This window comes from Xyrauchen texanus, chromosome 14 (assembly GCF_025860055.1).
Source record: "Xyrauchen texanus isolate HMW12.3.18 chromosome 14, RBS_HiC_50CHRs, whole genome shotgun sequence".
In the NCBI taxonomy this organism is placed as follows: Eukaryota; Metazoa; Chordata; class Actinopteri; order Cypriniformes; family Catostomidae; genus Xyrauchen; species Xyrauchen texanus.
In genome coordinates this window covers 427,841-444,803 of record NC_068289.1, presented here as the reverse complement: position 1 = coordinate 444,803, position 16,963 = coordinate 427,841, and the positions used below count along the sequence as shown (strand labels likewise).

General features: G+C 40.2%; 1 protein-coding gene across 1 annotated transcript in view; it reads right to left on the bottom strand.

Moving 5' to 3' along the window:
- Nucleotides 1-15,195, bottom strand: part of LOC127654656 (potassium voltage-gated channel subfamily H member 3-like) — a 147,905-nt gene extending 132,710 nt beyond the window's left edge. Inside the window, 1 exon segment of the mRNA XM_052141908.1 lies at nt 15,120-15,195. Coding sequence (XP_051997868.1) covers nt 15,120-15,195 — 76 coding nt within the window.
- Between the last annotated feature and the right edge of the window lie 1,768 nt (nt 15,196-16,963).

Sequence of the window (16,963 nt, the reverse complement as noted above, 5' to 3'; positions counted from 1 at the left end):
TTTCCACTCTACAGGACCATGGACAGCGACAAGTCACAATCAGGCTTTTAACATGCTGAATCCATGGTTTATCCTTTCAGACAAGCATATACCAAGTATGCAAGAATTGGGGGATCAAATATATCAGTTGCCCTATCAGTAGCATGCTGTTATGATATATGGCTCCCACAGCTTCAGTTACTGACACAGCATTGAAGTTACCGACTTGAAAGGCAATGTCTCGGTTACTGAAGTAAACTTAGTTTCCTGAAAGAATATTTGCATTTCACTTGCATCTGTGAGCTAAGGCATTGAAGCCTAGTAGTGCTTGTGTGGTGTAATATTGTGGCGTGTCCACCACAATGCCTGTTATGGTTAAGGCCCTGTTTTCCCTCATTAGTGTTTGCATAATTAGCCGTCAGTTCTTCCTTGTGCATTCTGACCAGGGGCAGAGTAAGTGAAGTTGGCAAAGATCTTTGAATATATATATATATATATATAAATCTAAACCATAGCAGTGATCTCTATAGGCTTTGGGGGGGGTTCTCACAGGCTGGTATTTGCATTAAAGAGGAATGGTTCATGGCACATTCAGCCCTGATGGTGCTGAGGATATTTAATCAAGCAAATCCATCTGCTGCAGTAAGCGTCTGCCCGTGTTCAAGCGGGCCAATTACCGGCTGATTCGACGAGGCCTGGCCACAGTGAGAGGCGCAGGAGTGAGGGAACAGTGAGCGCTTAGTCAAGGCTTAGAGGCTTTTCTTCAGTTTAGTTGCACTTTAGGTTGGCAAAGTAATATCTAATTCTATTCTATAAAGTCTAAGTCATCTGTAAAGTTGTAGAGATCTGGAAATGCTTTGGAGATACATAAAAACGAATTCCTTAACTTTGCATTAGAGATACCATATGTAACGGGGGTCTCTGCATTCATAAACATACACACACACATATACACGTGAAGATTATAGTCAGAGAGAGATGTTTCTTATAACAGACACGTGTTTCATTACTGCTCGGTCGAATACTACCTTGTCCGAGGGAACAAATTCATACAATTCTTTCTCCCTTATATCCCTCTGACGAGAATCGCCATTTTTTGTACATATTTTTGAGAGAAATTGGATATTAAATGAGAATTTCTTTTGGCTATATTCGTGTTGGTTAACATTATACAAAAGCATACGCTGCCTGGGTAACGTCAGCAGAAAAGGAAAGTTGTTTCAGTCCACAAGCAAGCTATCATTTTGAAAATATAAAAAAAGATATAACTCTATATATAGGGTGAATACAGATCAGATTGTGCTGATTTCAAAATGGGTAAATTTTATTGAACCTTTTAATGCAATTTTCAACTGATTTCCAGATTCACTAACTCCAAACTTTAATGTTAATGGAAAACTAAACAATGCAATATTTATGGCCCCAAACAGAAAGGTCTTGATGCAAGGAGCAATTAGTCTCTAGAAGTAACTGACTGCTAAATCTAATTGGTGCTTCAGTATGAGCGCTCATGTCATTTACAATAACACATTGTCATGGGTCCTCAGAGGGGTTAAGTGAGGGATGCAAAACAAGGAATCATGAGTAGAGAAGCCAGGAGTTGCCTGACATTTGGAGTCACCATGGGTCTTATTCCAATCAACAGCAGGTTATGTTATGTAACACACATCTCTCAGACAAGGCGAGCAGTCTAACAATAAATGACACATTACAGTTTTTACCAACTGCTTACACACAAAATCTTTTCATGTCACACGATTTTTGAAATCTCTCACTCAAAGTGCAAAACTACATGCCAAATCTTCAAAACCATAAGCTATTTCTCAGCCTTTGACTCAGTTTTCAATTGCATAAAACACTTTTTTCAAAACACTACACACAATTCTCTACCTAAAACACAAACATCTAACAGGAAGTGACTTGCTTTCCTTTTCCAAACACAACCAATCAAAATGCTACACTTATTCACCAGGTCACACAGACACACTGTGATTGGTTAGATCACTAACCAATCACTGCTTTACTTTAGTATAGATAGGCCTATAAATAGGTCAAAGGTCAGATTACCTGTTTTGAACAATGGATGCTAACAATGAACAGAGAGCAAGAGGAAGAGGCAGGGGACGAGGAAGAGGACGAGGGCAAATAAGAGAAGGAAGGAGAGCCATCTCTGATGAGATTAGGGCAACACTTGTTGATCATGTAATCAACCACGGTTTGACCATGAGAGAGGCTGGACTGAGAGTCCAGCCCAACTTGAGTCGATTTACAGTGGCGTCCATAATTCGAACCTTCAGAAATGAGAACAGGTATGCAACTATCTAATGACTATTTTAGCATTATAGTAATGTACTGTAAAATACGTATGACTGAATAGTATTGCATAAACATTTGTAACTCTAAGCCATCCATTTACTGCACTGCATTGAATGAATGAGGTTGGTTATCATGCTGTACTGTTTACAGTTCCTATGCTGAACACATACTGTTTGAATTCTGTACAGAGTGGAAAGGCAAAGACATCATGGAGGACGAGGATGCTTGTTTACAGATGTACAAGAGACTGCAATTATAAATATGGTTTTGGTCAACAATGCAATTAGGATTTGAGACATAAGAGAGCATATCTTGAATAATGACACCATATTCAACAACATCAATGCTGTAAGCCTGTCGACCATACAACGCATCCTCCAACGCATCCTCCAACGCATCCTCCAACGCATCCTCCAACGCATCCTCCAACGCATCCTCCAACGCATCCTCCAACGGCACCAAGTGACGATGAAACAACTTTACAAGGTGCCATTTGAGAGAAACTCTGACAGCGTCAAGAATCTGCGACATGACTTTGTAGAGGTATGTATGCAACACTACTTCCAGTTCTTCAGACATCCCATATTTACTCATCTGTATATAATGTTGTCTGTTACAGAGAGTATTGGAGATGGATGCCCATGTAATTCGCCACGAATTTATTTATGTGGATGAGGTTGGCTTCAACCTCACCAAAACCAGGTGCTGTGGACGAAATGTAATAGGACAGAAGGCAATTACCAATGTCCCTGGACAGCGTGGGGGTAATATAACCATGTGTGCTGCCATCACTCAAAACGGGGTCCTCCATCACAATGCCACACTGGGTCCGTACAACACCGGCCATATACTCACTTTTCTGGATGCAATTCACACAATGCTTGTCCCTGATCCAGATCAGGAGCCTGCTAGATTTGTGGTTGTGTGGGACAATGTTAGTTTTCACCGGGCTGTTCTGGTCCAAAACTGGTTTGCCACCCATCCACAATTTGTAGTTTTGTACCTACCTCCATATTCACCTTTTCTAAATCCCATAGAGGAATTCTTCTCAGCCTGGTGCTGGAAAGTGTATGATCGCCAACCCTATGCCCGCATGCCGCTTCTCCAGGCAATGGAGGACGCATGTGGGGACATAGAGGTTGCCTCTGTCCAAGGTTGGATACGCCATGCTAGGAGATACCTCCCTCGATGTTTGGCAAGAGGAAACGTATCTTGTGATGTGGACGAAGTATTGTGGCCAGACCCAGCTCGGAGAAGAGATGAAGCTTCGCACTGGGGACTGCACCCCCCCCGCCGCCAATTCCTGGACCGGGACCCCACACACAATTTACTGTATTCTACTGTAAAGAATACACTTTTGGTTTACGTAAATGTTTATAGTTTTGTTGTATGCTAATGTATACAACAGTAATGTTTGGCCTAATAAATATTTTCTGTTTCTACATTGCATTGGCGTTTCCGGTGTACTTGTTACCCCTCTCAGCAGATTACTTTCACTGTAGAACATTGTATTGAAATGTAGATATAAGCCTATGAAAGACCAAAGAGCTTTAGATTTAGAACAGCAGTGTTTACTTGGTATATCCAAAAATGTATTATGAAAGAAGTGTTTGCCATTTGATGCAAATGCTTCATTCTGACATGTGTTTATGGCATTTTGAATGCAGTGTTGCATTTTGAAGGAGCTGTGAGGCATTTTGCATTTTGTGTGCGCAGTTGAGAATTGTGTGTAGAGTTTTCAAAAAAGGAGACTTGGTTTTGAAAATGTGTGTAAGCAGTTAGTAAAAACTGTAAAGAGAAGAAAATGACCTCCCTGATAAACACACATCACCTTTATCCCTCAAGAGTTTTACTTCCATGTGTTCTGAGAGATCACTTTCTTGTAAACATTCACATCACAAAATGTTTCAAACTACAAATGCGCCAATATATACAATGGCCCCAAAAAGCTTTGGGACACCTAGGCCACACTGATATATGAATGCCTGTCAATGCATTAGATCAAACCAACTGTTAACATTGATAGGACAAGCACACTTTTCACAAAAAGGCCTGATATTCTATTCAAAATTAAGACATTGGGACATTTCCAAAGTTAATGTGCTGAACTACATCTGTGGTTACTCTGACACCTGTGTGATCTTGAGGGGAACTGACTTCATACATCCACTAAAATGATCTTGGCTACAAATAATTGGAAAAATGGCTTAAAAAGTACCATTAGTTTGCAGATGCCATATGATTTGATATTTTGTCTAATGCAATGACATAAAGACATAAAGTAGGTTATCAAATAATTTCTGGAGCAGCTGTTGTTATGGCCCATGGCCTAACCCTAACATTAATAAAAATAGTCTGTGCTAAAGCGCTTTACCTACATTCTCCTTATGTGAGAGATTTCATTGCCAGTGAATCGCTGTACTGTTCTCTCTCTTATGAATGACGGTAACTTTGATCCTGGCTGACAAACCTGTGATTGTCACTGTCACTTTTCCTGTCACCTCACACACACACACACACCTTTCCGGATCATTCACAAATACCTCTGTCCACCAGCTGTGAAGCACAACTTAGTCACGGGTAGACTCAAGCTAAAACAGCTAAATAACAGGTGCAGGTATTCAAATCTGAATCTAAACCTGAATCTAATGTAACCATACACTTCAAATAAGTGTTTTAAAAGGAATACAGGCTGGCCATGTGAATATACTGTATACATGTGAACTAGCTGAACAAACCTGAAGCAGCTTTATCAATATTTCAGTACATGAAGAGACTGATATTTGAGAGTTGATATAGAGGGGACTGAAAACTCGATGCAATAGGTCTACCAGATCCAATCATTTCACTGCAGGTGTTATTCATTCATTTGAGGCCTAATAGGTGCATAAATGGGATGCCATGTTGAGATCACATGACCAACTGAAATGGACACTTTCACTTTTACAATTGTGAAAAGATTTGTTTTCTCCCAGCTATAACTGACACTTTTATTGGTTAAGACATTTAGACATGGTTAAAAGCCTTTGCTCTTTTGCTTGGAGAAAGTCTAACATTGCAAAGCATTAGCTTCAGAGTTTAGCATCTCTGTTGTCACATTTATGTGTTTTGCTCTTGCTTTCATGTCTTTTATTTTCTAGTTTAGTTCCTGTTCTGGTCATGTGGTCCCTAGATATGTGATTCTTGTTTCACTGAATGTTCATGTGACTTGTTTTCATTGGTTTATTGTCTTGTTACTCATTATCAGTTCTAGTTTGTCATTGTTTACATGTATTAGTCTTGTTATCTTGTTTATAGTTCTGTCTGTTTCACCTTACACTGCCCTTTTCCAGCATCGTTACAGAATGCTTGACCGGCAACTATGAACCCAGCAGTTCTACTCCAATGACTACGTCAGGGGAGTCGTCCCCTAGAGGATTATGTTGGGGACTTCTGCGCTCTGGCCTTCCAGGTGAACTTTAATGAGGTTGCCCTCAAAGACCTTTTCCATTATTTATTAATTGTGCCAATCTCTTCACTAATGCCAGGCACTCAGAGTACCTACAGCCTGGCTCAATATATCAACCTCGCCCTGCAGATTACTGCTTCTAATTTCACTGTGGGGGAGGTGGATGCTGAACCAGCGTCCCACGTCATGGTCGACAAGCCATCGTCCCATGTCATGGTCGACGAATCACATGCCTACCACGGCCGACGAGTCTGCGTCCCATGCCTGCCAACGAGCTGGAAGCTTCGTCTGTCCTAGAGCCAGCATTTCCAGCCTCATCCATCCCAGAACCTGCACTGCCAACTTCAGCCTCCAGGAGGAGGAGGAGAAAGACTTTTGTTTCTGAGTCTCTGCCCTTGTTCACAACCACAGATGTAGTTTCCGAGTCCCAGTCCATGCCCATGACCACGGAGGTCATTCCCAAGTCTCTGTCTACATCCACGACCGCTCCACGGTCCAGCGCTCACACCTGCTACAAGTCGTTTTAGTTCACGTCAAGTTCATGATTATGTTTAGTTCACATTTATAGTTGGGGATTTTGGATTTCACGTTTTGTTAAATAAACTGCACTTGGGTTCATCACTTCACATCATCTTCGTCTGCCTGTGTCCAGAATCGTTACAGCTGTCTAACCTCCAATATATATTCAAAAATTGGCATTGTAACCTAAAAGTTACTGGAAACAGCAGCTGGATTGGGTCTTGCACAAATCATAAATAAAAAAAGATTATCCAAAAGAGGATATCTACATTTGGCATGTCTTTAAACAATTTAAAGATTTTGCTACCAGTATACACTCGGTGAGTACTTTGTTAGTCCTAGAACACTATGGACCAAATAATGTGCCGGACGTGGTCTCAAGGTTCGATGTGTTGTGCATTCTGAGATGCTATTCTGCTCACTATAATTGTGCAGAGGGGTTATCTGAGTTACTGTCAGCTCAAACCTGTCTGGCCATTCTCCGTTGACCTCTCTCATCAACAAGGTTTTATATTTTTTACACCATTCAGAGTAAACTCTAGAGACTGTTGTGTAAATTGAGATCAGCAGTTACAGAAATACACAAACCAGCCCATCTGGCACCAACAATCATGCCACAGTCCAAATCACTGAGATCACATTTTTTCCCATTCTGATGGTTGATGTGAACATTACCTGAAGCTCCTGACCTGTATCATGCATGATTTGATCCATTTTACTGCTTCCACATGAATGGCTGATAATCGCATGAATATGTAGGTGTACAGGTGTACCTAATAAATTGTTCAGTTATTGTCATTTATATAGTTTGCCAGATATCATGAAGAGGACTAAATGTGCTGCTGCTGCTGTATATAACATAATTCTGATATTACATAATTGTGGCAGGGCGGAGGGCGGGGCGGGTGCCTGATTAGGGGCCGGGTGTGTGGAATCGCATCCCGGCCCCGCCCTCCACCCTGCCACAATAAACTTGAGCCAAGCTGATCAGTTGTACCTTGATCCTGAACTGTTTATTGAATGTAAAAACAAATCTCACAAAATGATAATGGGATTGTTTTACAGGAACAAGCTTAACTTCCTGCAAGGCTGTGGTCTATTTGAGTCATAAGATTCATTGCAGTGTCACAGTAATTAGTTATATACCACGGTTCAAGGTTCTCTTCCGAAGGCAGCACGCTGGTTATATTGTATTGTTTATTATTTCTATTTCTTACTGTTAAAGCCATAAATGTTTCATGGACTTCTAAGAATTAAGCATTAATTAAACAGGCATTTCAGTAATTATATTTTATGGTATCAGATTGCTATAATAACCTTTTCTGATCAATTTAAAGTTTTGCAATTGCTTTGCCAAAAGAGCAACGAAAACAAGTCCAATAATTCAAACAAATTAGAGCTTCTGCAACATTCTAGTGTCAAAAGAATTGCTGCATTTTTGATGTGTGCATGATGTTACAAGAGGTTTTGGGTAATTGAACAGGATAAGTGTCTCTCCATTTGATGGTCTCTTTCCCGCTCAAGTCTAAATACAGCATGCATTTACAGTAGTCACATGCATTCAGTGAATGAATATACAAGACACACTAACGAATGGATATAGATAGATCCTTTTCTGTATTGATTCGTTTAAATAGCAAGAGTTCACTCTGCCAAAGCCCTTCATTATACTTGTATTACTGTCAGTAATCAGGAGTTTGATCTGTTACGATGCATTGCTATGAACATATATGTGTTCCTTACAGATACAGTATGTTTGCATGTCTTTGATTTCTATTATTTGTGTTGTTTTTTACTAAAGGATAGTACTGTTCCCTTTATATAATAAGCATTAGAAGTGTAACTCTTTGAGCAGTATGGGCAGTCTGATGTCCTTTAGAAGCCAGATCTTTTATAAGACTCTTATTCTCTAAATCTTTTAGGTTCAGGCTGGTCACAGGAGTTATTCTGTTCCTTTGCATTTGCATTCAAGAGTTTGCATTCCAATTTGTTCTGTTTGGTTGTATTTCTGTTTTTTGTGTTTTAGGAATTTAATTTGGTCTAACTGTGTTTCTGTCCTGCGGTTCAGTCAGACATGTTCTGGATTGTGAACAGCTCTGAGACCGACTGGCTGATTGGATGCATCTTTGGTGTCAGCTCTTGCAATGGAGGGTTATTTAGGTGGATGTATCATTCAATTGCTTTTATGGATTTGTATAATTAGTGGGTATAGTTCTGCGTGCATTACTAAAGGAATAAGCCATGAGAGTTTGTGAATTATTATGATTTTACCATGCATAAGTGGTATTCCACATCCCTTTTATACATTGTAAACTCCCTGTTGTACACAGCCCTTCATGGTTTATTGCTTTTACAAAATAGTGGCAACAGTAATATAATTATTCAAGTAATAGTTACATTTATTAATACAAATATTTCCACCATCATTTAGTTCTTCAGCCTAACTGCAGGATGTTTGTCGACACTATAATTCAGTTGATGTGTAATCACAGATGTGCACATATCAGGCTTCAAAGATGGCTCCTACAACTGTGCATTTTATAACGGCTGTATCCATTTTTTGATATCTAGGTTTGTGTTTGGACCCCAGACCTCACATTCATAATTCGCAATGGCTTTTGGCAGGAATGTAAATTTTTCATAGTTGTGTTGGCGCAGAATGCTCTTCGTTCTTGTGTTTCAGGTTGTCTGTCTCTGAGTTTTATCTCTACAGCGGACAATGTTTTCTTGTCTGCTTAGTATAATGAGGGGCAGATTGTGCCTAACCATGGAGTCAATACGCAGCCCTGGGGAGATACTCCAGCCACACAAAAAATCTCCTCTTAGACCGTCATGCTAACTTCCTGAGACAGCCGTATCCGTTGTTGAATCGCCTCTAAAACACCAAATAGACAGTTTAAGATTGTTGATTTCCTTTTATCCTCTTTGCTTCCATTAATAAATACAGCCCTTCACCATGGTAACAATAGGTCCTGCCAAAATACCATACTACAAATTCCATTTAAAGGACATCGCAGATTCTTTATTATGATTTTACAGTGGAAACTATGATATTTCAGAAACCATGGTTGTTACCATGATCATTTTTAAAGGAATTAGCAATGTGTTTGCCTCCTTAGCTACTCTAAAAACATGTTGAATCAGCCACTCTCATCTGGACATATCAACACTGTCTGACCAGCTCATGTTCTTTTGCTAGATTCTATTTTCAAAGGTGCAACATTTGGTGTAAATCTGTCTAATATGTAAACACTAAAAATAATTCAAAATTATATAAATTAGCACGAGAATCCGGGTGGCGTAGGATGAATCTCGTCTCGCCTTCGCGTCTGAGTATGTCAATATGTGCATCTTATCACGAGACTTGTTGAGCGTATTACCGCAAAGATATAGCACGTATAAGTGCAGACCATCGAGGCTTCACGCTATTCTCCGCGACATCCACACAACTCACCACACGCGCCACCGAGAGCAAGAACCACATTATAGCGACCATGAGGAGGTTATCCCATGTGACTCTACCCTCCTTAGCAACAGGGCCAATTTGGTTGCTTAGGAGACATGGCTGGAGTCATTCAGCACGCCCTGGATTTGAGCTCGCGACTCCAGGTGTGATAGTCAGCGTCAATACCCGCTGAGCTAACCACACCCCCTTTTTTATTTTTTTTTTTCAAAGAAATTGTGACACAATACCAATTCTAGGGTGCCAGGGTGAGTGTTTGGTAATGCATTGTGCGTGGTTGCTAAGGTGTTCGAGGTGGTTGCTAACTGGTCCCAGTCAAAAGAGCTCACCCCCAAGTCTCTCCAATATTATGATTTCGATATGGCTCAGGTTTCTCCTTCAATGTTAGAAATGTAACATAGATCATTTATCGGGAAACATTACTTAAAAATGTGTCACTTCTGAATATGTAGATTTAACCACTGGAGTCTTGTGGATTACTTTAATGCTGTATGTGCTTTTATGAGCTTCAACATTTTGGTTCCCATTCACTTGCATCGTATGGACCTAAATAACTGACATATTCTTCTAAAAATCTTTATTTGTGTTCAGCAGAAGAATGAAAGTCACACACATCTGGGATGAGATAATTTTCACTTTTGGGTGAACTTTCCCTTGCATTAAACTGTACCCTGTTAGAGGTATTAAAACATAACCCTTAATATGAGCAATAGTGTAAGTGAAGCCTTAGAAAACATCAATAATGAGCGGCCATAAGAGAGAGAGAGAGAGAGAGAGAGAGAGAGACTGACAGACAGACAGTGAGAGAGAGAGAGAGATCGATGGGGGGAGAGAGAGAGAGAGAGAGAGAGATCGATGGGGGGAGAGAGAGAGAGAGATCGATGGGGAGAGAGAGAGAGAGAGAGAGAGATGGGGAGATAGTTGGGAGAGAGAGCAAGAGATAAATGGGGAAAAAGATGGGAGAGAGAGAGAGATGGGGAAAAAGATGGGAGAGAGATAGATGGGAGAGAGAGCAAGAGATAGATGGGGAAAAAGAGAGAGAGAGACCTGACCCCCAATCCCCTACCCCTGTTTCCAACCATATATATAATGTTGCATTAATTCTGAATGTTATCTGTTTATAGTTATTATTGTTATTATTGTTCTATGTAATTGCTTTGGCAATACAAAATGTCTTTGTCATGCCAATAAAGCTCGTTGAATTGAATTGAATTGAATTGAATTGAATTGAAAATTGAGAGACAGACTGACAGACAGACAGACAGTGAGAGAGAGAGAGAGAGAGAGAGAGACAGACTGACAGAGAGACAGACAGTGAGAGAGAGAGAGAGAGAGAGAGAGAAGCAGTAACTGGGAGAAAACAGAAGAAGAAATCAGATTACATCTTTTGCTTCACAGGTGCAAAAAAACTGGCCAAACTGGCTGACTAGAACAAATAGGGTCGGGGGGTCTGCAGCAGACGTTAGGTGCTTAAGTGTGTATGTGAGTGTGTTTGTGTGATTTACAAACACAGACACACAGGAGCCAAGAAAGGGTCCATCTGGTGAACATTCCCTAACCTAATTACAGAGAGCAGACAGATTAATATAGACAATTCACTAATATAAGGACTTGCTGGCTCAATTAGGGTATTTCTGGCCTCTACATCGCCACATCAATAAATACAATCAATGAATTTCATCGAATTCACAGTTTTCCTGCTTATTTTAATGGTTCACTCAATCATTTTTTGAATTTGTCATCTTAGACTTCTGTGACACCTAGCGGTGTGGATTTAGCATCAGTCAAACGCAAGAGTTTTCAGTTAGCCGAGCGATTGTAGAAATGTACTGTTCACAGTCAGTCATGATTCATTTAATAATTCCAGTAACGGGACGGTTCCTGAGATGAAGCAAGAAGTATTCTGCTAGTCTTGTGATTGTAACATGGAGGGGACCCTCTCCATGTAGAATAAAACAGCTTTTATAAGGTTGCTGATATGACTGGAGTCTTCATCTCATGATTCAAAATTACAATTACTTTCTCAAGGAGTAAATTTAGAGAGTAAAGTTACAATTACAGAGTGCACTTTAAAAGCTATTTTATTTATCTCCTTTCCATTTTCACAACTATATCAATGAATTATTGAGCATAACGCTGTCTTTTTACACATGCACATCTATAAAAGCCAAACCTTATTTTTCATACACAAATGTGAGTGTATGAGTTGGCTCTTAAAGCTGAAGTATGTAACTCTGTGCTAAAATACTTTGTCCTATCCCAGCTCAATATGCAGAGACAACTATTAGTGGGCCATTCCTATGTCAAAACTTTAAAAAGTGTTTCTGATGCACTAAATTGCTCTGCTTGTTTTGAGCGACCCACTTAGACCCGCCCCTACAACATTACTCCACCAATGGCGTGCGTTGGGGGTGGGTCTATTCCTTTGTTTGACCAATGGCAGACAGGGGGAGTATTCAGAAAGCTGTTTTGTTAATCAAGTTTATTTTTGCAATTCCGTTTGGTGGTGCAGAAAGCTTCCGCTTTAAGGAAAATGATAAATACATTATCTAAAGAGTCTCCTAATAGTGGAAATTCTTCTGTGAAGTGTTTGCTTGAATTTGCACCTCATTAAACGTTTTAATCTAGAGGACAACTCATCCTTATTGACTTGTTCAGATCATAGAGTTCACTTCACAGCTTCTACGTCTGATGTAAAAGTTAACATGACCACACTAGTTCATCATTACTGTATTTGTGTTTAGACTCTTAAGCCATGCTTAAAAAAAATGGTTTTAAAGGATAAAAATAGGTACACTGTTCAAAAAGAAGACAAAACTTAGTGAGACACTTTCTGGTTCAAGAACGTTGGGACATAGTTAATGTGATGACCTACACATGTGGTGATTCCTGTGTGTCCAGTGTCTGTCCAAGGCACCTGGATGATTTTGTTCAGTTGCACTCTTGTCTGCTTTTGTGATTTATTCGTAATTTAACCCAAATTAATTCTTGACACTGGTGGCAGTTAATTACGATGACTGCAATCGTTTGGCGGGGGTAATTCTATGTGTTCATTGAAAGGAAAGTCTACGTTTATTCTGTCTGGAACGTGCCGATCGCTCTGGATGATTGTTTGACTGAACATGAATGACAAAGAAGAAGGAATGTCCACTTTTATACATTTTCTCTGAAACCGAAGGTCTTAAAAATGAACCCTTTGCCCGGTTGGCTTTGGTCAGCTCACATTCTATGGCTAAATGTGCAGTGAGTTGTGATGTCTAGGGATCAACACATCTATAACAGATGGAGGAGGGTCTGTCTGATATCTTCATGCTCAAGAGGACTAATATATCTAGACAACAACAACAACAACAAAATCTATCTTGCATGGAGTGCAGACAGGAAAATCTAGAAAGACTTTGCATTCCGAAATTATACTCTGAGATGATCACAGACCCGTCAGAGGTTGGAGCTGCAGAATCGGTGCATTTAATGTAACCCCAGTATTAATGAAGTCCTGTTTAAATCAGAGCCCTAAAACAGCATCTATGCCCTTTCTCTGGGCCTGTCTTTGAAGCGTGCAACACAAAACTCTCTCTTTCTCTCTACCATCAAACATCACCCAGACGTCTGTGATGTGTGTATTCACATCTGGAAGACGTCATTTTAATGTTGTTTGCTCATCTGCAACACATCTATGAGACGTTTCCTCTCGGATGGCAAGAACACATTTATCAGATCTTTGAGATATTCATGTTTAGAATGTCTGTACAGTAAATAAGATGTTTAGCAGATGTTAATTCGATTGTGAATGTCTCGGAGATGTACGTGTGCTATATGGGATCTCTTCCATGTTAATGTGAAGTTTTATCTGAACCGCCCCGACCATGAAAAGCAACGCGTAACGGGGCATTTTATTGGTCACTTGGCTTCTACCTCTGTGGAGTTACTCGGAGTAGCCCTGCCCACAGTGAAATCTTATTGGTCCAAAATCCTGCATCTCACATTAGCTGTGATACTCTATTCATGGCCATGATGCTTTTCTCTTGACATAGACCATCTATGTTCATTTGTTAATCACTGATAGGTTTAGTTAACAACAACAACAACACAAAAACATCTCCTGATTGTTCTCATGACATGCAGGAACCGATGACATTTATCTCCTGTGACTTTTGACCAATCATGACGCACCTGGTTTGAATGCACCAATGTGAATGAGACTTAAGAGCTACGGCGGAAGGCAACATCTTCATTGAATAATGGCACAAATATTGCTCCGTTCCTCACACAAAGCAACCATATGGCTTGAAAAGCCAGAAGACATGAAATATATGGTGCAGAATTCATATGTAACCTTTCCAATGCGACATTGCCCTTTTTGGGGGTTAAGAGCCCCTGGTCACAGTCTTACTATCGTTTTATGGAAAAGAGCAGCCTGGACATTCTGTAAATCATCTTTTGTGTTCCACAGAAGAAAGACAATCATACAGGTTTTGAATGATATAAGGGGGAGTAAATGATCATTTCTGTATATTTCTTTAAGTGTATTACTGTGTATGAACTACCCTTAAATGGTTTGAACCTACAACCTTTCAGTTAGCAGCCCAGATCTTTAGCCACTAGACTAACCCTAACCCTGACTACAGCACCCCACTATAAAAATAATTTAGAGATCACTCCTCCATCAGAAAGCCTTTAGCCATATTGCCATGTTTGCAACCCTCCACCCCCACATACCCACCGTGCACCTGGAGCGCACAAAATACTTCACAACTAAACATGAGATACAGAGCGGTGGCTTTAAGTGATGAAGCTAGCCTCATTCACATTCATCTGCAGTGCTGGAGTTGAGACAGGTGCAAATCTTTTCTTCTTTAATCATTGAAAAACATTACTACAGTGCTTCTGTTCTCTCAGTGTGTGGGACTCTTCCTCCAGATGTATGAGTATGTGAGATGCTGAGAATAAACTGAGACACCATGTGCTTAACATGCCAAAGGATCAGATCAGACCAGAACAACTGCAATAAGCAAATACACAAGCCACAAATCCCAGTCTTTAAGATGATCACGTTCAATTAAGCATTAACCAGAGATCAATGTTATGTGTGACATATATCCTGGCCATTCACTTTTTTCAGCAGTTCACTTACATAGTCTTGAGTTGTGACAGATTAATATGTAAACATTCCATGGTCTCTCAGTTAATAGCTATGAGATAATACTCAGAACATAATGTCACGTGACAAATATTCTGTCTCCTGATAAATGTCTAAAGTATTTAGTTTATAACCAAATGATCCACACATGCATGCATAAAGAAGATTCAGTTACTGGTGCAAATAGTGACATTTCGCAAAACATTTGACACTTTGGTGAAAGAGAGGTAAGTTGGGACACTCTGTGGACTTACGGGTGCCATCGAAACGGGTGGCGATGGTGTCGAGGAAAGTGTTCTGCGGGGCCAGCAGACCCCTCATCACGGGCATCCTGGTGCGGGTCGACTGCGTCCTCCTCCCCCCCTCTCTGCGCCCTGCTGGGCCAGTGGACTCCTGCTCAGCCCCGAACCCGGGTAAGAATCGGGATGTTCCGGGCGCGCATCCTAGACCCTGCAGGAGCGCCCCGATCCGTGACACGCGCGGCTCCACTTTGGCAGCTCAACCGTGACCATATCCCTCAACGGAAATCCCGCATATCTGCTTTATATCGTGTTACAGATAGAGCGAAAATCCAAATGTTTGACTCTCTAAAGCAGGTGTTTGGAGCTGAGATGAACCTGTGCGTAACGGCAACGCTGGAGACTGGCAGGCGACTGCGCACTGATGTCGTGTGGACTCCTGTGACACCAGGATGCTTCCTCTCTACATCTATAGTACTGGCTTCTCGAGTTGCTATAACCAGCAGATGTCATGTCACGTGGTGAGCACAGGCTCAGAACCCTTTCACTCAAGTCAGTTTATTGTCTTTTTTATTATTATAAGGACAGATTCTTTATTCACCAGATGGTTGGGCAACAAACTACTATTATTGTATAAAAACAGGAAAGCAAAGAGAACTTTTACCATTTTTTATTTGTATCATTCGTATGATTTGGAGCATCTTAATGATGTGTCATTTTTGATTGGAACCCCTGAATATTCTTTAAATCCTTTTGTATCTAATTTTAAACATGTTGAATGCACTTGTTGTCAATAGTAATAAACTAAATGGACCTTATATTATGTATATGTAACTACTATATATATATCCTAATGACACATTTGATACAATTGACTTATGTACATCCGTGTTGTTGCATTGTAATTACATGTAAAGTACCTGCATTTAATTACATCTGAAATTACACTGTTAACCTAACCCCAAACCCTAAACCTGACCTTCCTTTAAACCGAACCTCATCCTCAGTAGCAGCAAATGTAAATCTTGTGAGAATTTTGCAGAAGAACATGCAGTTACACAATATGTGCATGACATTGTATATATTTGAACGTTAGTATATAGTCGTAATATACAAAATGCTTTGTGTGGAGTGGTGGTGTGGTGGTGTAGTGGGCTAAAGCACAGAATTGGTAATCAGGAGGTCGCTGGTTCGATCCCCACAGTCACCACCATTGTGTCCTTGAGCAAGGCACTTAACTCCAGGTTGCTCCGGGGGGATTGTCCCTGTAATAAGTGCACTGTAACCACACTTTGGATAAAAGCATCTGCCAAATGCATAAATGTAAAATGTAATTTGAGCTTTAAATGTGTCCATCATGTAATACAGTTCATACAATTATTATGAAAAATAAATAAATAAATCTTATGTATATATATATATATATATATATAAAATGGTTGGCTAGTCTTAGCTGATTTAAGTTGATTTCCCAGCCTTGCCATCTAAAAAGAGTTCAAAACCCCTCCAAAATCAGCCAACTGTCCGGTCTGACCAGACAATCAGCTCGGGGTCATCTTAGCTTCTTCTTTTTTCTTTTTTGAATAATCAGTTATGATGAATAATAACATACACTAAATAACAGGGCGATTTCTGGTATTCTGAATCGTTACATTATACTATAGTCTGACTCTACACCAGGAACAGGCAAACCCTTATCTGATCATTTGTGACAGTAACGCAGGACTCGAAATGTGTGATACAATTGCGACATCTGCCGGTCACTATATAAAACTGCAGGTTTATTTCCGCTCTCACATTTATCCTTCACTCTTCACTAGACTCTTCATTTATTCTTCACTCTTCACTAGACTCTTCAT